Genomic DNA, 25,586 nt, shown 5'->3' on the forward strand with positions numbered 1-25,586 from the left:
CTGGGATACATGGCTAGTCATACGCAGAAAATTGAAACTGGACCCCTTCCTTACACCATATAGGAAAATTAACTCAAGATGGGTTAAAAACTTAAGTGTACCCTGGTGTGATTCCGTCCTGTGCGGCTGTTCTCTTGAGCAGTGGTTGTTTATCTCCGTCCGCCTTCTCTCCCACCTAAGTGTGTGCCGCCACCCAATGGAAGATTCGATGGACATGGACATGAGCCCCCTGAGGCCCCAGAACTATCTTTTTGGTTGTGAACTAAAGGCTGACAAAGATTATCACTTTAAGGTGGATAATGATGAAAATGAGCACCAGTTATCTTTAATAACGGTCAGTTTAGAGGCTGGTGCAAAGGACGAATTGCACATTGTTGAAGCAGAGGCAATGAATTACAAAGGCAGTCCAATTAAAGTAACACTGGCAACTTTGCAAATGTCTGTACAGCCAACCATTTCCCTTGGGGGCTTTGAAATAACACCACCAGTGGTCTTAAGGTTGAAGTGTGGTTCAGGTCCACTGCACATTAGTGGACAGTACTGAGTAACTGTGGAGGAAGATGCAGAGTCAGAAGATGAAGAGGGGGAGGATGTGAAACTCTTAAGTATATCTGGAAAGCAGTCTGCCCCTGGAGGTAGTAGCAAGGTTCCACAGAAAAAAGTAAAACTTGCTGCTGATGAAGATGATGATGAAGATGATGATGATGATGAAGATGATGAGGAAGCTGAAGAAAAAGTGAAGAAATCTATACAAGATACTCCAGCCAAAAATGCACAAAACTTAAATCAGAATGGAAAAGACTCAAAACCATCATCAACACCAAGATCAAAAGGACAAGAACCCTTCAAAAAAACAGAAAAACTCCTAAAACACCAAAAGGATCTAGTTCTGTAAAAGACATTACAGCAAAAATGCAAGCAAGTATAGAAAAACGTGATTCTCTTCCCAAAGTGGAAGCCAAGTTCATCAATTATGTGAAGAATTGCTTCCAGATGACTGACCAGGAGGCTATTCAAGATCTCTGGCAATGGAGGAAGTCTCTTTAAAAAAATAGTTTAAACAATTTGTTAAAAATTTTCCATCTTATTTCGTTTCTGTAACAGTTGATATCTGGCTGTCCTTTTTGTAATGCAGAGTGAGAACTTTCCCTACTATGTTTGATAAATGTTGTCCAGGTTCCATTGCCAAGAATGTGTTGTCCAAAATACCTGTTTAGTTTTCAAAGATGGAACTCCACCCTTTACTTGGGTTTAAGCATGTGTGGAATGTTATGATAGGACATAGTAGTAGCAGTGGTTGGACATGGAAATGGTGGAGAGACAAAAAGATACACATAAAATAAAACTCAGTATTTTCATAAAGTAAAAAAAAAAAAAAAAAAAAAACTTAAATGTAAAACCCAAAACTATAAAAATCCTGGAAGACAACCGAGGCAGTACCATTTGAGACATAGGCACAAGCAAAGATTTCATGATGAAGATGTCAAAAGCAATTGCAATAAAAGCAAACATTGACAAATGGGATCTAATTAAATTAAAGAGCTTCTGCACAGCAAAAGAAGCTATCATCAGAGAGAACAGACAACCTACAGAATGGGAGAAAATTTTTTTTTCTCTGATGAAGGTCTAATATCCAGCATCTACAAGAAACTTAAATTTATAAGGAAAAAAACATTAAAAAGTGGAAAAGGACATGAGCAGACACTTCTCAAAAGGAGACACACATGTGGCCAACAAACATATGAAAAAAAAGCTCAACATCACTGATTATTACAGAAATGCAAATCAAAACCACAATGAGATATCATCTGACACCAGTCAGAATGGCTATTAGTAAAAGTCAAGAAATAACATGCTGGTGATGTTGTGGAGAAAAAGGAATGTTTTTACACTGTTGTTGGGAGTGTAAATTAGTTCAACCATTGTGGAAGACCGTGTGGTGATTCCTCAAAGACCCAAAGACAGACCTACCCTTTGACCCAGCAATGCCATTACTGGGTATATACCCAAAAGATTATAAATCGTCCTATTATAAAGACACATGCAATGCACGTGTATGTTTACTGCAGCACTATTCACAATAGCAAAGACATGGAATCCAACTAAATGCCCATCAATGATAGGCTGGATAAAGAAAATGTGGTACATATACACCAAAGAATACTTGTAGCCACAAAAAAAAGAATGAGATCATGTCCTTTGCAGGGACGTGGATGGAGCTGAAGGCCATTATCCTTAGCCAACTAACACAGGAACAGAAAACCAAATACCATATGTTCTCACTTATAAGTGGGAGCTAAATGATGAGAACACACTGACACATAGTGGGGAACAGCACACACTGGGGCCTATCAGAGAGTGGAAGGTAGGAGGAGGGAGAGAAGCAGGAAATATAACTAACAGGCAGTAGGCTTAATACCTGGGTGATGAAATAATTTGTATAACCAACCCCCATGACACACATTTACCTATGTAACAAACCTGCACATGCTGCACATGTACCCCTGAGCTTAAAATAAAAATAAAAATAAAACTCAGCTTCAAAGACTATGGTATACAAGAGTAAGAAATGATCTGTGGTCGGCTGGGCACGGTGGCTCATGCCTGTAATCCCAGCACTTCAGGAGGCCGAGGCGGGTGGATCATGAGGTCAGGAGCTCAAGACCAGCCTGATCAACATGGTGGAACCTTGTCCCTACTAAAAATATAAAAATTAGCTGAGCGTGGTGGCACACACCTATAGTCCCAGCTACTTGGGAAGCTGAGGCAGGTGAATTGCTTGAACCTGGGAGGTAGAGGTTGTGATGAGCTGAGATTGCGCCACTGGACTCCAGCCTGGGCAACAGAGTGAAACTCCGTCTCAAAAAAAAAAAAAAAAAAAAAAAAAAGAAATGATCTGTGGTCAGAAAGGGACGAGTGTGATGATGAGACTAGAACTCATTAGTGGCTGACATCTCTCCTCATCCATCATTCCCATCTTCATTTACCCATCCTTCAATGCCTCACTCAAACTCATCTCTTCTATGAAGTCCCCCCAGGTTTACCATGTACAGTTGATGCCCATTATTCGTGCATTTAGTATGTGTGAATTCATCTAGCAGCTAACATTTATTTATAACCCCAAAATCGGTACTCACTATGCTTCTGAGGTTATTCTCAGAATGTGCACAGTGGCACATTCCCAGCTGAGGTCCAACAAGGCACCACTGCCTTCTTGTTTTAGCTCTCATACTGTAAACCAGGATCCTTTTTGTGATCTACAGAACGGCATGCTTTTGCATGTTTGTGTTTTGTGAGCAATGTTGCTGTTGAAAGGCACCCACACATGCAATGCAGATGGGCTGTCTAGTGATCCCAAGCACAAGGAGGCTATGACAGCCTTACAGGGAAAATGGGAAAATAGGTGTTTGATGAACTCCAGATATGAGTTGCAGTGCTGCTGGCCATGAGTGCAATGTTAATGAATCTATAATGCATATTAAATAAGGTATCTTTAAACGGAAACACACACAGAACAAGACTGTTAACTGATTGGTTAACAAAAATGTTGTAACCAGAGGATTACAGGAACCTAACCCAGTGTTTCCCCTAGGAGCAATGCTTAATTGCTAAAGAAATTAGCTTCCGTATTACCTAATTCATTGCTTGTGGCAGCTTGGTAGAACATAACTACCGTGAATAACAAGAATCAACTGTAACTTAAACTCACATGGCTCGCATTTAGAGCTTCTCTCTACCTCCTAATTAGCCCATTATTATACATGGCTTTATATCCTAACTATTGGTATTATACAGCCTAACTCTTTGCTGTGTACTTTTTAATAAATAAGAAAATAATACCAAAAAAAAAAAAAAAAAAGGCTGGGTGCAGTGGCTTACACCTGTAATCCCAGCACTTTGGGGGTCTGAGGCGGGTGGATCACCTGAGGTCAGGAGTTCAAGACCAGCCTGACCAACATGGTGAAATCTCGTCTCAACAAAAATACAAAAATCAACCGGGCGTGGTGGCAGGTGCCTATAATCCCAGCTACTTGGGAGGCTGAGGCAGAAGAATCGCTTGAACCCAGGAGGCAGAGGTTGCAGTGAATCAAGATTGTTCCATTGCCAGCCTGGGCAATAAGAGCAAAACTCCATCTCAAAAAAAAAAGAAAAAAAAAAAAAGAGTTTTACACACTACTTCTTGGGCAGCCCCACACATTCCTTTAGAGTATTACTCATAATACCCGATCTCTGCAGAATCAGCGAATCCAAAGCTCTGGTATTTTAGAAAAGGACAGCTTCCGCCCGTTATGTTTCTTTCAGGAATTTTAGACCTGGTGATGCGGCGGCAGCATGACCTTGTGTGAACTCTTGCACACTCAGAATTTCGGCTGTGGCATTCACCGGATGGTCTTCAGCTCTTTATCTCCAGATTCCTCTGCTCTGCCGTACACTGGAGAATAGCGCCAAGCTACCATGCGGCATGTCCATTTGATTATCCACCGATATGATCAACATAACTTGCCTCAAGTGGGACCACCTGCTCCTTGGATATCCCCCACTTGTCTCACTGCAAGTCGAATCAGCTTTCTGATTTTCATTTAATTAGAGTCATAAATAAATATTCATTTAACCAAATGATGGCAAAGGCCTCCGTGCTGATCCACATGCAGGCCCCCTCTGCTCTATCCATCTTGCAAGCTGCTGTCAGATCATGGCATTCATCACCACAGTCCCTGCCTAAACCCATTTCTGTGGGATCAAATCCAGACGGCTCACCCTAGCACACAAGGCAGGCCTTTGGAAGCTCAGCCCGCCCCATCTACTTTTCTGGTTTCATTTTCCAGTAGGAATTCCCGGCCAGTCCGGCTGCACTCTCCACATGCCTCCGCACAGGCCTGCATATCCCCTCTCAGAGACTAGCTCACTTGTTTCCCATCTGAAAGGCCCTTTCTTTTCCTCTCTGCTGTGTAAACCACACACACACTTCCACCTGGATCCAAGTCCCACTTGTCTTGACTGCTCCTGTGTTTGTCCCTTGACTGGACTCCTACAGGACCTGTCATCCATCTCACTGTTCATCCTTTCCTTACGTTTTCTGTGTCATCATCTCAATTTTGCTGTGCAAGTTCCTAAAAGGCAGGACTTCATACATGTCTAACTCTCCAGCACAGGGCTGTGTGCAGATTTTGGGATGAAAATATAAACCTTTTCACTCAACCTGGTTCAATACTTGAACTCTCCACCATAAATGAACCATCATCTGTATTAGTTACTTTCTTCAAATAAAATAGTTGGTCAGAGGGGATGTAGCCAGCCTTCCAGTACCACTGGTACTGATGCATTCAGGAAAATGTCTGCGCATACTGGAGAGATGGGGTATTTGAAAACAGGAATAGCAGAATTCTTCATAGTGCCAGGACCACAGCAGATGCTCAAGAACGTGTTGGTTAAATGAATGACATAAGATGTTTTGAGCTCAAATCTTTTGTGCGTAAATATCTCATCTATGACACAAGCCACGTGGCATACCTCTGTCCACCACCTCCCAAATAACCGGCTTTTGGCCATTCCCCGAGTGCCCTCCAGGAGGAACCTACATCGACCACTGTACCACACGTCTTGAGAGAGAAGAGGATGTTGACATGGGTGCCGTTGGACACTCCTCGGCAGGAGGTGTTGGTCAGGAAGAGCTCCAGGCCACCAACCAGCTCCCTGGGGATGCTCACTTCAATGGCATTTGATTTGCACAACACAGGGACTGCAGAGAAAAGAGGCCACTGTTAGAGCCAGGAAACCTGAATCGAGAGGAAGGCTTTTAGGAGAAATAATTTCACCCTCACACAACCTGAGTTTTTTGTTCCATCCCCAAGGAAATCAGAGGGGCTGAAAACAAGTTGGTGAATAAAACCACTATTCCTAACTCCCAAGATTATGGTGAAATAATGTTCCTCAAATATATGGTTCCCCGAATTAGGAAATACCAGGTTCGACTTTCAATTCACCAAACATTGGTTTCAAAGTGTAGCCAGCATAACTCTGTGAACTGAAACACCTAAGAGATTAACTTTCAGCACAAACACAGTTTACTGGCAATACAGAAAAAGTGCTGCTTTGATATAGGCCTAAGGTACATAACGATACTGCTGTGACTTTACCATTAATTACTGCCTAGTAAAACAGAGACAATAAAAACAGTGTTAGCGCACTTGGGAAAGGCTTCCAAATTGTCCTTGCATTGCTCAGGAAACCATAAACTCTGACTATAAATTTCACCACTTTAGCTTAATATAAAAAAGATTGCTTTTCCTTAGCATTCCCAGGTTCTTCTCTAGACTCTGCAAATATCCTGAAAAGAATACTTGAGTTCTGTCAGCGTCCAATACATGAAGACACATCATAACGATGGTGTAGTGGTGCAAAGAAATCAGACACAGGTGCCCCTTATATGTTTGGTAGATGAATGGATGAATATTCTGGACATCAGGAACTACATTTCCAGGCCAGGCACGGTGGCTCGTGCCTGTAATCCCAGCACTTTGGGAAGCCGAGGAGGGCGGCTCACTTGAGGTCAGGAGTTCGAGACCAGCCTGGCCAATATGGTGAAACCCCACCTCTACTAAAAACACAAAAATTAGCCAGGCATGGTGGCACAAGCCTGTAATCCCAGCTACTCAGGAGGCTGAGGAAGGAGAATTGCTTGAACCTAGGAGGTGGAGGTTGCAGTGAGCTGAAATCACATCACTGCACTCCATCTGAGCAACAGAGTGAGACTCTGCCAAAAAAAAAAAAAAATTAGATTTCCAGAAAATAATTATCAGAGGATTGTTAACCCTCATATCCTAAGTGTAGGGAGAGGAATATGTTCCTCAGGGCTTTCAACTGAGTTCACTTAGTTTCAAACCCTGTTAGAAAAGAGAGGAGCTGTATCAATGACTTATGCTTCCATATTGAGTATTAGTCATACAACTAACCATAGAAAGTAGTCAAAAACCAAAGATAAACAGCAAAGGAAAGTTAACTTTCTGGTAATCCTTTCTTAGAGATCTTCTCTGTTAAATGATTCCAGAGTGATGATTCAGCAATATACACTGCTCAAAGACCCATTGTTCTAAAAGATGAGAACCCTGACACACTTGGGGGAGGAAGACAAAGAGCTTTGGGAGAGGAAGAAGTGTAATCAGAGTAGAGACAAGCCCCCGTTCCGCCCCATGTACTACCTTGGCAAGTGTGGTTATCCTCAGACAGCACCAGGCCCCGGGGACATTCGCACTGGTAGCCTTTCTCAGATCCAAGGCAAGAGTGGCTGCAGCCACCATTGTTATTGTGGCATCCTTCAATGTCTGCAGTAGAAGCCAACAGAAAAGGGAATCATCTTGCAACCCTCTACCCCTAGAATTCTGGCACTTTGCATCAGGGATTATACTTAACTTATGGCAGCATCCCTGGTGCCTAACCTAGTGACTGAGACATTTGGGCAAGACCTCAAAGAATGTTTATGAAATATCATAGCTACAAAGAGCAATCTTCCAATATCGGTAACTCTACCCAATTAAGCTGGTCAGGAATTTTGTAGCATGTCCTTCAGTTTGGGTTTGTCTGATGTTTTTCTTATGGTTAGCTGGGGGTTATGAGTTTTTAGGACTAGGACCCAAAAGTGATTTCTTATTTGCTGTAACATTTAATCCAACCAATTTGACATTTTATAGAGCATTATTGACGTAAAAGAGACTGACAGAATACAAATTCACCTGAATTGGCTGGATAGATCTGACTTATTGTGGACTGGCTGGGTCACCTGGCCCTCTCCTCAAATATCTAGGACAAGAGCACTGGGGGTAAAGGGCTTTGGGCTGACAGCAAACTATAAAAATGAGGCCTGGACAACATGCTGAGTCCATTCAACGAAATTCTTGGTGATTGTCCTCTTATGAGATGGTTTTGTTTAATTTTCCCTTTTTAATGTTTTGCATGTTCAAAAAGCAAACTCAAGGCAATGGACAAAAAGGAAAAATATTCCATTGAAAACTGAAGAATCTATAAGGTGATTTCATGTTTAACAGAGAAAAAAAAAATGACCTTTGTGGGACTTGGACATTATCTTCTAGGTCAGAGGTTGTCAAATTCTAATCTGCTACACATTATTACAAATAAAGTTTTATTGGCACATAGCCGTGTGCATTCATTTACCTGCATGGCTGCTTTCTCACTACAAGAACAGAGTTGAGTAGTTTCTACAGATTCTGTATGGTCCACAAAGCCTAAAGTATTTACCATCTGACCTTTGGAGAAAAATTTGTTGACCCCTGTTCTAGGTTAAAATAAAGAAAGGGAATGTTTTCAAAACATCTGAGATGCTCAGGGAAAGATAAAAGCTGATTTCCAGTTATAGCAATAACTCTCTCAGTTCAATAATAGTTTTTAAAAAGCAGTTATTTGGAACATCAATAAATTAACTTAGGATGAATTAGTTTTTGTGAAATGTATATAGAGAAAAATATGGCAATGAATTACTCTTTGCAACACTTAAAAGAGATTAAGTAATACTAGTTTATACATCTGTATTTTTTGTTTGTTTGTTTTTTGTATTTTTAGTAGAGACGGGGTTTCACCGTGTTAGCCAGGATGGTCTCAATCTCCTGACCTCGTGATTCGCCCATCTTGGCCTCCCAAAGTGCTGGAATTACAGGTGTGAGCCACCATGCCTGGCCATTATACATCTGTATATTTTTGAAGGATAAAAGCATACCTAAGGGCTTTTGAAATGGCTGAAGATTATATATAATACTATAGAAGAAAGCACAAAAATATGTTGTAAGATGTTAAAATGAACATTAATAGCACTTTTTTTCCTTAAAAATTGCCTTCCTTAAGTCATTTTATTTCTCTGAGTCACAATTTCAATATCTGTAAAATGAAGAGGTTGTACTAAATGTTCACTCAGGATATTTCCAGGTCTAAAAATACAAAATATAAAAGAAACTGAAAATTTAAATTAGCTTAAAATATTTAAGTCTCTCAGGAAGATATACCAAAATGTTTAGAATGGCTATGTCTGGCAAATGGATTGTGGGTCATTTTAATTATTTTTCTCTTGCTCCTCTGTATTTTCTTCTACACTTTTGTGATAAAACAAAACAGGCAGGTGTGGTAGCTCACACCTGTAATCCAGCACTTTGGGAGGTCAAGACAGGTGGACTGTGTGAGCTTAGGAGTTCAAAACTAGCCTGGCCAACATGGTGAAACCCTGTCTCTACTAAAAATTAGCTGGGCATGGTGGCAGGCACCTGTAATCCCAGCTACTCAGGAAGTTGAGGGAGGAGAATCACTTGACCTGGGAGGCAGAAGTTGCAGTGAGCTGAGATCGCCCCACTGCACTCTAGCTTGGGCAACAAAGTGAGACTCTGTCTTAAAAATAATAATAATAATAAATAAATAAATAAATAAATAATAAGTAAAACAAAAAATAAAAATTACTTAAAAACTAACAAGAGCTGAATTAATGCAGGAACAGAAAAATACTGCATGTTCTCACTTGCAAGTGGGAGCTAAACAATGGGTACACACAGGCATAAAGATGGGACAAATATAAACTATATAAAAATAGACACAGGGAGCCTGGCACAGTGGCTCACACCTGGAACCTCAGCACTTTGGGAAACCAAGGCAGGCGGATTGCTTGAGCTCAGGAGTTCGAGAGCAGCCTGGCCAACATGGTGAAACCCTGTTTCTACAAAAATTAGCTTGGCGTGGTGGTGCATGCCTATAGTCCCAGCTTCTCGAGAGGCTGAGGTGGGAGGATCACCTGAGCTCAGGGAGGCAGAAGCTACGGTGAACCAAGATGGCATCACTGTACTTTAGCCTGGGTGACAGAGTGAGACCTTGTCTCAAAAGAAAAAAAAAAAAAAAGAAACTGGGAACTCCAAAAGGTGGGAGGAGGGAGCAGGGTGAGGGTTGAAAAACTACCTATTGGGTACTATATTCACTATTTGGGTGACAGGCTCAATAGAAACCCAAACCCCAGCATTAAGCAATGTCTCCATGTAACAAACCTGTGCATGTACCCCCTGAATCTAAAAAAAAAAAATTAAAAAGGCCATTAAAAAAAAAATGAACATATAATTATCAAATAGCTTAGCTAAAGAAACATATATGTTTGGACTATCAATAAAACTTAAGGGTTATAAACAGGAATATTAATCCTAAAGTATAACTCACACTTAATTTTCATCTTCTGCTAAAATATTTTTTCAGTTATGGTTATTAGGTTTTTTTTTTTTTTTGAGACGGAGTCTCGCGCTGTCACCCAGGCTGGAGTGCAGTGGCCGGATCTCAGCTCACTGCAAGCTCCGCCTCCCGGGTTCACGCCATTCTCCTGCCTCAGCCTCCCGAGTAGCTGGGACTACAGGCGCCCGCCACCTCACCCGGCTAATTTTTTGTATTTTTTAGTAGAGACGGGGTTTCACCGTGTTAGCCGGGATCGTCTCTCGATCTCCTGACCTCGTGATCCGCCCGTCTCGGCCTCCCAAAGTGCTGGGATTACAGGCTTGAGCCACCGCGCCCGGCCGGTTATTAGGTTTTAAGATTATATGAGGCAGGATTAACTGCAATCTTTCCAATAAAGTACTCATAAATAATTACAAATGTTTTTATGGAACATTTTATTAACATTCAAATATGCAAAGATTCATACATAAAATAATTAAGATTTAAGGAGGACTCTGGATATTACCCCTACTCAATAAAGTTTAAAATACATTTAGTCTTATTATAAGGAACAGTAATTTAATATTCCAGTTAATGGTCTCTCAGTTAATAATGCAAAGTTTGTTGCATGAAATAAAATATGGACACTAGCCATAATTTTTCCCTTTGGCGTAGTATTTTATTATTTTGAATATAGCTAGAATAAAGTGAACTTTTGTAAGTAGTACCACAGCTCTATTATTCCACAAATTTAATTATCCTAAGGAACAAATATATATCCTCTGTAAATAATAACAATTATACCATTTATCTCTCCATATAATCTGCAAGGTGTCATGAGAACTCTGACTTATTAAAGTAGAAGTGATGGAATTTTTTTTTCTTTTTTTTAAGATGGAGTTTCTCTTTGTTGCCCAGACTGGAGTGCAGTGGCGCTATCTCAGCTCACTGCAACCTCTGCCTCCCAGGTTCAAGTGATTCTGGTGCCTCAGCCTCCTGAGTAGTTGGGATTACAGGCGCCCACCATCACACCTAACTAATTTTTGAATTTTTAGTAGAGATGGGGTTTTACCATGTTGGCCAGGCTGATCACCAACTCTTGACCTCAAGTGATCCACCCACCTCAGTCTCCCAAAGTACTGGGATTACAGGCATGAGCCACCGTGCCTGGCGAATTTTAGCTGTGACAATTTGCAAGGGTAAATGTGCCTTAGAGAAGGGATATTATCTAAGTTTCATATAATAATGGTAGGCAATTTCCATTTCAATTATTTGATATATATTATGAATTCTTTTTTGTTATTAGTTATATAAATGTATAAAGTCCTATAATATGTCTGCTATTAAAAACAGATCTAAAAGTAAAATTAAATAGATTACTTTATTTATCCCCCCAAACTGTATTCATCTCCCATAAACACAAAGCATATGGGGAGGAGAGGAAATGGCTTAAACTTCCAAGATGATAAAAGTCACCCGTGGAACTTGTTGAAAACACAAACTCTAAGGCCCCATCTTAGCTCCTCTGAAGCTGAGGCTGCAGGAGAGGGTCTCGGAGGGGCTGGGTGTAAAAGCCCCAGGTGCTTCTCAGCAGCAGGGAAGTTTGGGAAACACAGCTGTCGGCCAGTGGTTATGCTACTGCCTCTATTACCTGGCTAGTCCAGGTGTGCTCCTTGGACCAGCAGCATAGGTGACTCCTAGAACGTCTTTAAAAATGCAATATATTGACCTGATCTCAGACCTACTAAATCAGAATCTGCATTTTGACACGATCCTAAGTGATTCATGGGCACATTAAAGTTTGAGAAATACCGAATATCCCCCCTCCTTTTTTTGTTTTTTTTTGAGATATTTTCTCTCTGTTGCCCAGGCTGGAGTGCAGTGGTGCAATCATAGCTTAATGCAGCCTCAAACTCTTGGGCTCAAGTAATCCTCAGTCCTCTGAGTGGCTGAGACTACAAGCATGCACCACCATACCCAGCTAATTTTTATTTTTTAATTTTTTGTAGAGATAGTGTCTTACTATGTTGCCCAGGCTGGTCTTTCAAACTCCTGGCCTCAAGTGATCCTCCCACTCCAGCCTCCCAAAGTGCTGTGATTTCAGGCATGAGCCACTGCACCTGGCCAGAACACCCTATTTTTATTTCTCGTATAAAAATGTGGCTTTCTGCCTCTTGCAAAATTCGCTCCTGTTAAATCTTAGAGACAAAATCAAAACTGAATTCTGTCCACAGTGTGAGTATTCTCAATGTTGATGAACCCCTTTGTCGTTTCTTTGCACAGCCAAACTGTTGCTCTCTTCGGACACTAAGGCAGTTTCCTGAACATCAGAGAATAAGCCAGTGGCTTCCTTTGGCTCTTGATTTGGGTCCCTTCTTGCCCATTCTCACCTTCACAAGTCTTGCCATCACTTCTCAGCACACGGCCAACCCCACACTCACAGCGGTAGGAGTTTTTGAGGTTCACACAGATCTCACTGCAGCCACCATTGTTTTGCTCACATTCATTTTCATCTGCAGAAGAGAAACCACACTGTTTCTATACTGCTGAGTGATTCAGCCTTTCCCAAACCCCCGGGCAGAGTTTCCACATCTTTTCAGATCCTGTTGATGGACCTTCCACCACCCAGCTCCCCCTCTGATCCACTATCATCGCTCCCATCTACCTGATCTCCTTAACCATGTTATTGGTTCATCTGCCCTTTACTGAGTGGAAGGTACCTAACTGCTTGCCAATTACCTTCTCTTCAGGGAAAAACAATGGGAAAATGAAGTTCCTTTTGTGTCCTGGGTACGCCTACTTATTTGTATTGGTGAATTTCACTTTCTTTAATGAGTTCCTGAGAAGTTGCTAAATAAATACAAACTTATAAAGTAAATTGTTTTAAGTCATGAGAGGAGCTTACATTACAGAAGGAAATAGCTGATAAAATATTTTGTAAGGCAATTTTCTTTTATAATATGAACTATTGCCCTCAAAATCTGTTTTTTAAATTAGTATATTCTCACACTGTACTTAAGCAATGGTTGCTAATCTTTTTAAGAATCTGATGGAGGGTGTGGACTCTTGCTGTAAAAAAATGCACAGCTGGCAGAAAATGTCTATGCCTTTCTTTCTACAAACAAGGAAAGGGAAGCTTGGGAGCTAAATCTGTCATGGTCTTCAGGAATAACAGGCCTAGATAGGACATAAACCATGGACTGAGGTTTAAACACCCATGCGGTGACAGGAGTCATGACCTTGGCCCCAGGAGAGGAGATAAGCTGTGACTGAAACCCTGCTTAAGTCTAAACCCCAGAAAATGTATCCCCTCAATGAGATGGGGAGAACTTTGCCCAGCGGCCCAGGGAAACAATAAGGAAACTCCGCCCAAGGCTCTAGGAGAAAGAAAAGCCTTCACAACCAATGGAAACCCCAAGCCAGGGCTCTACCATGGCTCAAGTATGGTTTTACACTTCCCACACGGTATGGGGAATCTTGAAGCTGAGAAATTGATGGAAAATTTGGCCTGGTCTGATAAAGAATCTGTGATGCCAACAGAAGCATTTGAAAAAGTGCTCTGTGTAAAACCTCCTCAAACCAGGTGATGTGGTTTGGATATTTGACCCCTCCAAATCTCATAGTGAGATTTTTCTTTTTTTTTGGGGACAGAGTCTCTGTCACCCAGACTGGAGTGGAGTGGCATGATCTCACCTCACCGCAACCTCCGCCTCCAGGTTTCAAGCGATTCTCCCGCCTCAGCCTTCCGAGTAGCTGGGATTACAGGTACGCGCCACCACGCCCAGCTAATTTTTGTATTTTTGGTGGAAATGGGGCTTTACCATGTTGGCCAGGCTGGTCATGAACTCCTGACTTCAAGTGATCCAACTGCCTCGGCCTCCCAAACTGCTGGGATTACAGACATGAGCCTCCATTCCTGGCCTCATATTGAGATTTGATCTCAATGTTGGAGGTGAGGCCTAATGGGAGGTGTTCGGGTCTTGGAGGCAGGTCCCCTGTGAATGGCTTGGTGCTATCTTTGCAGTAATGAGTGAGTTCTTGCTCTATTAGATTAGTTTCAGCATGTTTAAAAGGAGCCTGCCACCTCCCCCTTCTCACTCTCACTTCCTGTCTTGCCATGAGATCTCTGCACATGCCAGCACCCTTCACCTTCCTCCATGAGTGGAAGCAGCCTGAGGCCCTCCCCAGATGCTCAGTCTCCCAGCCAGCAGCATCATAAACCAAATAAACCCATTTTGTTTATAAATTACCCAGCCTCAGGTATTCCTTTATAGCCACACTAAACAAAGATACCAGATGACAAGAGTGGTGTCCTACAGAAAAAAACTACAACAGAAGATGGTTTGCCACAAGACACTAAATGAGGAACAATCCACTGTGAGACAGCGTTGGCGTGATCTTTGGAGGCTTTGAACTGGAGATAACAGAATTATCCAGAAAAGTCCATAATACAAGTATTTAAAGAATTAGTAAAAAGATAAAAGAAAGGATAATAAGCAAAATAAAAGAAGTGTGTAAAAAGACAAGGCAGAACTGAAAACAAACAAACAGAACTTGTAGAAATGCAAAATGTAGTTGATAATATTAAGAATCTTTATCAGGGCCCCTTCTTTCCCTTTCCTCATTATACTGCCTGGAAAGTAGACGGTTAGAGGCTCACAGCCTTCCCAGATGTGGACATGGTGACACCCATGCTTGGGTAGGTCCCTTAGAAGCCTCCATTCCAAGCCTGGACTGCTTATCTTATGAGAGAGAAATAAACTTCTACTTTTTAAAGCCATCATTATTTGGGGGTTTATTGTTTATAGCCAGTGAAGACACTCTGTGCCCCAGCAATTCCATTCTTACGGGTACCTGCTAGAGAAAATCTCACACATTGGGGAAGGTACCATTTTTATGTTAATTCTAAGAACACACAAAACAATGCTATCTACTGTTATGGGTATATACATAAATAATAAAAGCATTAAAATGGGACCAGAAGAACACATGCTAACTTCAAAACAGTCATTACCGCTGGAGGGTGAGAGAAGAAAGCAGGATGGGGTAGGATGGCTTTATTGTATTTACAAAATTTTATTTAAATTAAAAGAAAAAGAGGGCTGGGCACGGTGGCTCACGCCTGTAATCCCAGCACTTTGGGAGGCCAAGGCGGGTGGATCACCTGAGGTCAGGAGCTCAAGACCAGCCTGGCCAACATGGTGAAACCCTGTCTCTACTAAAAATACAAAAAATTTAGCCGGGCGTGGTGGTGGGCACCTGTAATCCTAGCTACTCTGGAGGCTGAGGCAGGAGAATCACTTGAACCCAGGAGGTGGAGGTTGCAGTGAGTTGAGATGGTGCCATTGCACTCCAGCCTGGGCAAAAGAGTGAAACTCTATCTCAAAAAAAAGAAAAAAAGGAAGCAAAACTTAACTCTAGTTAAATCTAGGTACATGAGGGTCTGTTATATTATTTTCTTGTATGCTGCCTGAACAAATTATGTAATTTAAAATAAATAAAATTATTACTTTTAAATAAAAACTAAAGGAAAATTGACACATGCTCACAAACACAAAACACTGTCTACAGTTTCAGAGGATTCACCTCCCTGAAGTCCCACAGATCCCTCAAAGGAACTTGGGGCTTTGATAGAAAAAGATTGTCTAAGATAAATTAAGGAAGAGAAGTGAACGATACGCTACCTTTGATGTTTAAAAATGGCCAATAAGTAAACATATTGATATGATTTGGCTGTCTGCACCCAAATCTCACCCTGAATTGTAATAATCCCCACGTGTCAAGGGTGGGGCCAGGTGGAGACAATTGAATCATGGGTGCAGTTTCCCCCACACTGTTCTCTTGGTAGTGAGTAAGTCTCACGAGATCCAATGGTTTTATAAATGGGAATTCCCCTACGCATGCTCTCCTGCCTGCTGCCATGTAAGATGTGACTTTGCTTCTCCTCATCTTCTGCCATGATTGTGAGGCCTCCCCGGCAATGTGGAACTGTGAGTCAATTACACTTCTTTCCTTTGTAAATTTCCTTTATAAATCTAGGCTTGGGTATGCCTTTACTAGCAGCATGAGAACAGGCTAATACACATATATATATTTGCATTTTAAAATCTGACTGTAGAAACCCTGGAAGCACATATAAGAAAATAATACAGCCGTTTCCTTGGGATGGAGTTGAGGAAGAGGGAAATGGGGCAAGAGGGTGACTGAGAGTTGACAGCCTGCTGTATACTTTTTCATGTTGTTTAATTTGAGAACCATTTAAATGTATTACCTCTTCAAGAGTTGTATTAAAACAAAAGCAAAGAAATGCATAAACAACTCCTGGTTTAAAATAAAGCCAAATATTTTTGAACAGGAATACATGAGGGTAGGGAGAGATTTCAGGAACCACTATTGCCCCTACCCCAAGCCATTTAGCATTAAATCACATACTCAGAATCAACCACACCAGACCCCTAACAACTCCTATGGCAGGGCTGAAACCTGCTCCACAGGATGGTCAGTGGGGTTCATTTAGGAGGTTTTATTTATTGATGTATTTATGATTTTTTTTTTTTTTTTAGACAGGGTCTTGCTCTTCTGCCCAGGCTGGAGTGCAGTGATGCAATTGGAGCTGACAGCAGCCTTAAATTCCTGGGCTCAAGCAATCCACCTGCCTCAGCTGAAACTTCAGCTACTTTGGAAGGCTGCCACCATGCCTGGCTAATTTATTTTTTATTTTATAGAGATGGGGTCTAACTATGTTGCCCAAGCTAGCCTTAAACTCCTGGTCTCAAGCAATCCTCTTGCTTCCTCCTCCCAAAGCACTGGGATTACAGGCATGAGCCATTGCCCCTGGCTCATTTAGGAGACTGAAGAGCAAAAGCTTTTCTAAAACAAGAAGCACTTGGGCCCAGGATGTCGAAGCTGCAATAAGCTGAGATCACACCACTGCACTCCAGTCTGGGTGACAGATCAAGATCCTGTCTCAAAAACAAACAAACAAATACCAATAAGCCTTTTATGCTCCTTTCACCTTAATCTCCTGCCTCAATCCTGACCTGTTACTGTTCTTCTTGGGGGACCAGGTAGGGCAATCTTCCCCTTTCTCTCTAGACTTGTTTTAAATCTATTTGAGTCTGAATCCAAAACCTTCATAACATTACAGAGAAAGAGAGATGATATTCAATCTTGGGGTTTTCATCTCTGTTCTCTTCTAGTTATAGACAACATAGTATACAATTCAACAACTCTGGATTTCCTATGGATAATCTGACTCATCTTTCTTGCTACTCAGAATGACCAAAATTATATCAGTGAAGCTAGAGGAGTAAGTCCTTAGATAATTCTAAACCAGTGCTGTCCAATAGAAATATAAAGCAAATTACATATTTAAAATTTTTTAGTAGTCACATTAAAATTTTTAAAAAAGAAACTGGTGAAATTAATTTTAAGAATATTTTATATAACCCAATTATATGCAAAATATTTTCACTTTTATATATAACCAATATTAAAGATAGTATTATTATTATTATTATTATTATTATTATTATTAGAAACAGAGTCTCGCTCTGTCACCCAGGCTAGAGAGCAGTGGTGTCATGGCTTACTGTAACCTTGAACTCCCAAGTTCAAGTGATCCTCCCACCTCAGCCTCCTGAGGAGCTGGGACTATGGATACATGCCATCATACCCAGATAATTTTCATATTTTTTGTAGAGATGAGGTTTTTCTTTGTTGCCCAGGGTGGTCTTGAACTCCTGGGCTCAAGCCATCTGCCAGCCTCAGCCTCCCAAAGCGCTAGGATTACAGGCGTGAGCCACCGTGCATGGCCAAACATTGGTTTTAAAATTAAAATAAAATTAAATTAAAATTCAGTTTTTCCGTCATACTAGCCACATTTCAAGTGAGCCATGGCCACCTGTGGCTACTCTAGTGGAGGGCACAATTCTCCACTGTCCCTAACCGTGATACAAATTTGGTGTGGGGCTTTCAGTCCAGGTATAAACTAAAAAGGAAACGCCATTCCAAGTGTTTGGAGACACAAACTGGGAAAATGATGGCGCTCTGAGGCAGGAAGAGTTTTTGATTTGTCCTTTCAATCCTAATAGCCTGATTCTACCTTTGATGAGTTTCTTACCAAAGCATGTCTGCCTGTCAGGGCCTAGCACAGTTCCTGGAGCGCATGTGCACTCGCTGGTATCTGAGCAGCTGCCATGGCAGTCCTCGTCGCAGATGTCATAAAAATCTACGGAAGAATAAAGATTATCTTCATGAGAGGAGGAGACCAGAGGACACGCTTTCATTCATTTTAGAGATGGTGCGGTGGGGCAGGAGGGGTGGTCTCCCTATGTTGCCCAGGCTGGCCTCAAACCCCTGGGCTTAAGCAATTCTCCCACCTTGGCCTCCCAAGTAGCTGGCACTACAAGCATAAGCCACTGCATCCAGCTGACCCTCTCCTTGAGAGAGCCTCATGAGTGTAGCCTGGGGGATGAGTTTCCAGCCACCATCGAGGGAATTCTCATTGTTCAGGGTTTATATAACCCAATGGAAAACAACAAACTAGGGCATCTTCTGTCTTCTAGATCAATGATTCCCAACTTCAGATCCATAGGCCCTTGAGTGGCCACAGACTGTCTGCAAATCTAAAACCTCACCATAAATGAGCTGTAGACTAAGAAAGTGTTACGTCTTACTCTTCTAGTGCTCTATTTTTAAAATGAATACAGATCTTGACAGGATTAATAACACAGAAATTAGAAGTATTGCTGACACAAAGTAGCTTCTTCCCATTATATATCATTTTTAAAAATCAGTGGACACCAAACACAATCCAACCATATGGGTGGCTGATTATCTGTCTGTCTATCTATCTATCTATCTATCTATCTATCTATCTATCTATCTATCTATCTATCTTAAAAAGGGGTTCTCCATACTCAAACAAGTTGGAAATCCACTATTTAGATAACCTAAATCAATGTTTCATTTTCTTTTTTTTTTTTTTTGGGTCGGAGTCTCACTCTGTCACCCAGGCTGGAGTGCAATGGCGTGATTTTTCGGCTCACTGCAACTTCCACCTCCCGGGTTCAAGCAATTCTCCTGCCACAGTCTCCCGAGTAGCTGGGGTTACAAGTGCACGCCACCACACCTGGCTAATTTTTGTATTTTTAGTAGAGACGGTGTTTTACCATATTGGCCAGGCTGGTCTCTTGGCCAGGCTGGTCTTAAACTCCTGACCATGTGATCCACCTGCCTCGTCCTCCCAAAGTGCTGGGATTACAGATGTGAGCCATCACACCTAGCCCAATATTTCATTTTCTAATGTGTTGTTTGAATGGAATTCGGACAAAATTAAAAATAACTGATTAAAGTCATAGCCCCTTTCCCCTTCTATTTCTTCAGGAATTTTTCAGAAGTTCTATGAAGAGATCTCAGAAATCACAATCTAGAGGTATCTTTGGCCCCACATCAATGTTGTTCAGATTGAGATATAGTTGTCACTGTAACTGCGTATCCTATAGTTGGCACTTTTGGACTCCATCCGTGGCCTTGTTGGTGGAGAAAAAGAGCACAGGGAAGGTACTCACGACCACAGTAGACGTGGAAGCAGACGCTGGGCTTGGTCAGACGATACACATAGTAGCCTCCAGGGCAAGCCTTGACCTCCACTGTGGTGTTCCAGAGGCAGCAGTTCCCATTGAAGCTGGCACAAGCCTGGCGTTGCACAATACCGTCACCTTCTAGGGGGTGGCTGCCATTGAGCCAGACAGGTGCGTGGGTTCCACAGTGGTTTTCTGGTATGCAGAAGGTAGGCATGGCATCTCCTGCCATGCCCGTGAAGCGGTACCACTCCCCATCCACATGGTTGTCACATAGAGGAGGACCTTGAGACTCATCCAGTTGGTGGTCAGTGTTCCTCCAGGGCTCATTCAGGCTGATGTAAGCAGAACAAGGGTCTAGGGCTGGAAATGAAAAGGATACCTCAGAGTACCTGGAGTGTTTCAGATCACAGCACCAACAGCCCAAGTCCACCTTCCTGGTCTTGCATTTGGACATTTTTGAATTCAAAAGAGAAATTAGTTAAGGTCCCAAAAAAATTAGTTGTTTAAGGTTCCTTAGGTTGATTTAAACATGCTGCATAAATGCCCTTTTCAAAATTATTTCAAACCTAATATTAAGCGTTAGCTTGAACTGTATTTTTATCCATAATAATTATTTGATAGAAGGATAGGTGTTCAGACCAAGGGAGGTTAGGATTAAAGACTCACTGAACTCTGCGCGAGTCAGACCATACTCTGAGTATTTTGTTCATTACCTGGAAACTGTATTATTATTATTTTTGAGACAGGGTTTGGCTCTGTCGCCCAGGCTGGAGTGCAGTGGTACAATCATGGCTCACTGCAACCTCCGCCTCCTGGACTCAAGTGATCCTCCCCACTCAGCCTCTGAAGTAGCTGGGACCACAGGTGTATGCCACCACACCTGGCTAATTTTTGGGGGTTTTTTTTTGGTAGAGATAGGGTTCTGGCATCTTGTCCAGGCTGGTCTTGAACTCCTGGGCTCAAGTGATCCTCCTGCCTCAGCCTCCCAAAGTGCTGGGATTACAGGCATGAACTTGGCGCTCTGCTGGAGACTGTATTTTTTGAAAGCAATTGACAAACTTCAGAGAAAGTTGACCAGACTTAGAAGGGGTCCTAAAAATTATTTACTGGTGAAGTTGAGAATTATGGTTTTGAAAAAAGAAGACTGAAGAAAACACATATTCGTTTTTTAAAAATCTGGAATAGGCTTGTGGAAGAGGAATTAGCTATTCTGTTACAAGAACAAGTACGAATTATGGGGAAGCACATTTCAGTTCAGCTATCCAGTCATGGGAGAGGCTATGTCACAGGGCAGTTAGCTTCCAATCCTTGGAAATATTCAAAAAAGTATTTGGCTGACTATTTGTAAAGATTATAGGTGGAATTTTGCATTGTTAGAAAGTTTGACTTGATCAGGAATGTGTAAAAGCTCATTCCACTGAAAAGATAAAAGCCTCGGGCACATGCCACCTACTTTGAAATACACAGTATACTAGCATGTAGTTACCAGAAATATTCTCAAAGTGAATTTTGGTATATCTTCTACCAGCTTATTGAAAATACCAAGAACTTTGTGTATTCGTAGTTAACCATGGCATTATTATCCTAGCTGTCATATAGCCAAGTTTCTCAGGCATATATGTTTAGTGCATAAATTACCATATCTCAACCAAAACATTTTATCATATGTCATGAAGACATTGAAAAACAACATTTTGACTGGGTGCGGTGGCTCACGCCTGTAATCCCAGCACTTTGGGAGGGTGAGGTGGGTGGATTACCTGAGGTCAGGAGTTCGAGACCAGCCTGGTCAACATGGTGAAACCCCATCTCTACTAAAAATACAGAAATTAGCTAGGTGTGGTAGCGTGTGCCTGTAATCCCAACTTCTTGGGAGGCTGAGGCAGGAGAATCGCTTGAACTCAGGAGGCAGAGGTTTCAGTGAGCCAAGACCATGCCACTGCATTCCAGCCTGGGCAACATGAGTAAAACTTTGTCTCATAAATAAACAAACAAATAAATAAATAAATAGAAAAACAACATTTCAATGACTGAAGACACCAATATCTCCAATATTCTCATTGCTCCCCTTAGCTCCAGGGAAACTAATTAATGAATCAACATAGGTAAATGGTCCTTATGAAGAATCTATGAAACCAAGAAATTCTAGAAAGGAACATTGGCCAGAGAGTACTATATTATTCTTCTTAATGCACATGAGGTTGACTTACGTAACTGATCTCGTAGGCAGGGAATTCACATTAGGGCCAATATATTTCGTGGGCAGGGAATTCAGTATTCGCAAATACTGCACAACGATTAAATATGAATCGGCCATGATCACCAAATCTAACTTGTCCAGAAAATACTTTAGATGTTTCCAATCTACATATCCATATTTCAAAGTTAAGTTTACTCTCTAAACTTCAGTCACACGTAGAGAAAAGTATAGCCCACTGCTAATGGCCTCCAAGAAAATATGACAATTTAAGGTAAGAAAGAAGTGGGATATTGCATTTTCTGGAAATAACACGCAGGGATGCAAATGGCAGAAACAACCCTCTTTCTTTAAAATGCCCCTTATGTATCTCAGCTGAGCCCTAGACCAGAATCCTTTGAGGGGAAGAAAGATCCTCAGATTCTCTCTCTCCTCAAAGGGGACAAATTTCCTCCTTTGCTCTCCCAGCTGTGGCTTTTTCTTACAAACAAGTTTCCAGAGCAGTTTCACAGGTGATTATAGAGTCATGGAAATATTTGGTTCCTCTCCCTGGCTCTAATTTTATAAGAGATGGCTAGATACTCAACTTTTAATGGCTTCTACAGAAACTCCTAAACCTCTCTCAGTAACTATTTCCTTATTTATAAAGTTTTCCTTCAAGTAAAATGTCATTTCTTGGCTGTCTGCTAAAAGTTCACTTGCTCCCCTGCTGTAGGGGAGATAGGGTATGAGGAGGAGAAATTTATCTGCCACCTTCTGTAACTAACTAAATAATACATACGTATTTTTAAAAGTTAACCATCCAATACTTTCTGACGTTAAATGTACCCATCCCACTCTACATCCTTTTAAGGCAGCAATCCAATCTAATAATCTGGCTGCTGGTTTTATATCCTGTTTTCAATCTCAGTGTGAAGCCCAGAATCTGGTATTGCACACATTCATCCTAAACTGCTGATCTATACATCTAATTGGGAGGGCTTCAAAAAGAACAGCCCTGTGGGTTCCTTCCTGGCCTGCCAGAAGCTCCTCAATGGTTTGCTAAGATGCCCACTTGCCAGCCACTCCTCTGGCGTCTTCCACCAGGACCATGTAGGGCCAAGGGCAGAGAACCGATGTCTGTGTCCCCACCCTTTCGCCCCAGTGTTGAGTCCTCCAACCCTCCAGGTCCTATCCAACAGACAGCCTCCCCTGAATCACAGCCCACTTTCGACCCTGCGCCTGAGCTTGGTTGGGAAGCACCCCTTCTTTCCTGCTCCCTCCTCTTCCATCCTCCTCCCTCATCACCCCACTTTGCTTCCCCCTTTCTCATCCCTTCTTTTCCCTCTTCTCTCACTTCCAGGGCAAACACCAGCTCCAGTCCTCAAAGTTCCCCCTTTATCACGCCTCTGGCATTGAGCCATATATCATCCTTGAGGAGTTGGGGGTTGGAGGAAAAGATCTGGGAAGGGCAAGGGTATATGGAAAGAATGGGGAATACAGGAGGTACTAGAGGCAGAATAGGTAAGGAGAAGGGTGGGAAGAAAGGGGAGTGGAGATTTTTCAGGAGGACAACTTTCTGAGAGAACCTTGGGTTAGTTATTGGCAGCAGATATGGGGTGATTAATGACAGGTAGCTCAAGCATATTTTTTGGAACAGTTTTGGATTTACAGCATAATTGAGATGATAGGACAAAGAGATCCCACATGCCCTACACCCAGTTTCCCTTGTTATGGCGTGTTACCTTTAGCCATACACTTACCATACATTAGCATGGTAACTTTGTCGCGTTAATGAGCCACTATTGATACCTTCTTATTAACTCAAGTCCACACTTATGCAGACTTCCTTAGTTTCCACCTATATCTTTCTGTTCCAGGATCCCACATTACATTTAGGTATCAGGTCTCCTGAGGGTCTCAAACCGCCATTTTTTAAAATGAATTTTTATTTTTTATTTTTTTGAGACGGAGTCTCCCTCTGTTGCCCAGGCTGAAGTGCAGTGGTTCGATCTCAGCCCACTGCAACCTCCACATCCTGAGTTCAAGTGGTTCTCCCGCCTCAGCCTCCCAAGTAGTTGGAATTACAGGCATGCGACACCATGCCCATCTAATTTTGTGTGTGTCTGTATTTTTAGTAGAGATGGGGTTTCACCACATTGGCCAGGCTGGCCTCGAACTCCTGACCTCAGGTGATCTGCCCACTTTGGCCTCCCAAAGTGCTGGGATTACAGGTGTGAGCCACCGTGCCTGGCCACAAGCTTTTGTTTAATGTGTATCCTTTAAGGTGCTAGAGCAACCATGAAGAAATAGACCAGGGTCAATTAAATACTGAACTACTCAAAAGTGTCAAGAAGGATGGTTCTCTCCATCTCACCCCCACCCTCTCTTCCAGTTAGTACTGATATTCTACTAGAAAAAGAGGCAAGAGAGAAATCTGTTAGTAACTGGAATTGAAACTTTTCTTTGTCTGATTGGCCAGTTTTGCACCAAGTCTGAGGAGGGAGACAATTTAAGATTCACTCGATCTGTGCAAAAAGTATATTCTGATATAAAGACTGGTAAGTTTGGTTTATCCAGATCTGTGCCCCTCATGGCAACAGAGCTTTCAGTCCCTTGCCTTCATTAAAGAAAAACTCTATGCTCAACTTTAAATTTTTTTTTTTTTTTTTTTTTTTTTTTGCTCTTCAAGTTGGAACTATAAAAGTGCCTAGAACACAAAGAAGACAGAATTATTTTTACACAAACTCCAGGAACTCTTTAGCTAGTGAAAGCTGTGGGATATGGCAGATCCATGGAAATTTTGGATGTCCAGGCGAGAGGCTAAATGGAACATGTAACAGAAATTCTCTGGAAATCTATTTTCAGGGACTTTTCTTACAAGATTCTAGAGCTAGCATTTAAGGTACTGGAATCTAGTTCTTAATCATCTGTACATTATAGCAAATTGCCACAACAAAAAGTGCATTGTGCCAAGTTCTTGACGTGAGACTCACCCACGGGTGACACGGAGGTGCCTGTGATGAAGAGGCAGGTGAGAAGCAGGAACGGAGGCATCCTTCTGGACCAACTGCCAGAAACACTGGAAAATCCTCTTAATACTGGTGTTCTTTTGTCCCCTTCTCTTTCAAGCACTTTTTTTTTCTTTTTTTTTTTTTTTAAGGCCTCTAGGCTCTCACGAGAAAGACTTTATCAGCACTGGCAGGGGCTTTATCAGAGGAAGAGGATGAGGATGAGTGGGACAAGGTGTCCACAGCTCTGGCCTTGGCCCCAGAGAGAAGCACTGCTTTACACTGTCAACACGGTTCCTTTATTGATAGTTTTCTTTAGGAAAACAAAACAAAACCAAACCATAATCCCTCATCCTCCTATTGTTTTCTCTCAAGAATTCCCTGCAACGGAACCTCCAGTATCTTATCCAGAAGGGAATTCTAAATGAGGGACATCCCCTCACATCAAATTCTTGCTTTGTGACTTATAGGAATTGATTTCACAATGTTGCAGCCATAGCATTGCACACTAAACAAGAATGGATGAAGCCAAATCACTGAACCTGTCTTGGTCAGATAGTCAAGGAGCTTACAATAGCACACAAAACAAAGTAGTAAGGACAGGTATGGGACAAGGACAGTATTCTC

General features: G+C 41.8%; 1 protein-coding gene and 1 pseudogene across 2 annotated transcripts in view; one reads left to right on the top strand and one right to left on the bottom strand.

The window, feature by feature from the left end:
- The window catches only part of OIT3 (oncoprotein induced transcript 3), a 34,834-nt gene extending 9,597 nt beyond the window's left edge, over nt 1-25,237 (bottom strand). Inside the window, exons 1-6 of one of the 2 annotated variants that reach the window (XM_001104470.5) lie at nt 24,945-25,237; nt 19,758-20,132; nt 18,308-18,415; nt 12,576-12,698; nt 7,200-7,322; nt 5,580-5,740 (exon numbers count right to left, since the gene is read on the bottom strand). In XM_001104470.5, coding sequence (XP_001104470.2) covers nt 5,580-5,740; nt 7,200-7,322; nt 12,576-12,698; nt 18,308-18,415; nt 19,758-20,132; nt 24,945-25,005 — 951 coding nt within the window. In that variant the 5' untranslated portion in view covers nt 25,006-25,237. The remainder of the gene's footprint in view (nt 1-5,579; nt 5,741-7,199; nt 7,323-12,575; nt 12,699-18,307; nt 18,416-19,757; nt 20,133-24,944) is intronic. The other variant, XM_077946631.1, reaches the window with a different exon arrangement.
- Nucleotides 101-1,171, top strand: LOC708236 (nucleophosmin pseudogene; annotated as a pseudogene).
- Nucleotides 25,238-25,586: the final 349 nt, after the last annotated feature.

The sequence above is a fragment of the Macaca mulatta genome, chromosome 9 (assembly GCF_049350105.2).
Source record: "Macaca mulatta isolate MMU2019108-1 chromosome 9, T2T-MMU8v2.0, whole genome shotgun sequence".
In the NCBI taxonomy this organism is placed as follows: Eukaryota; Metazoa; Chordata; class Mammalia; order Primates; family Cercopithecidae; genus Macaca; species Macaca mulatta.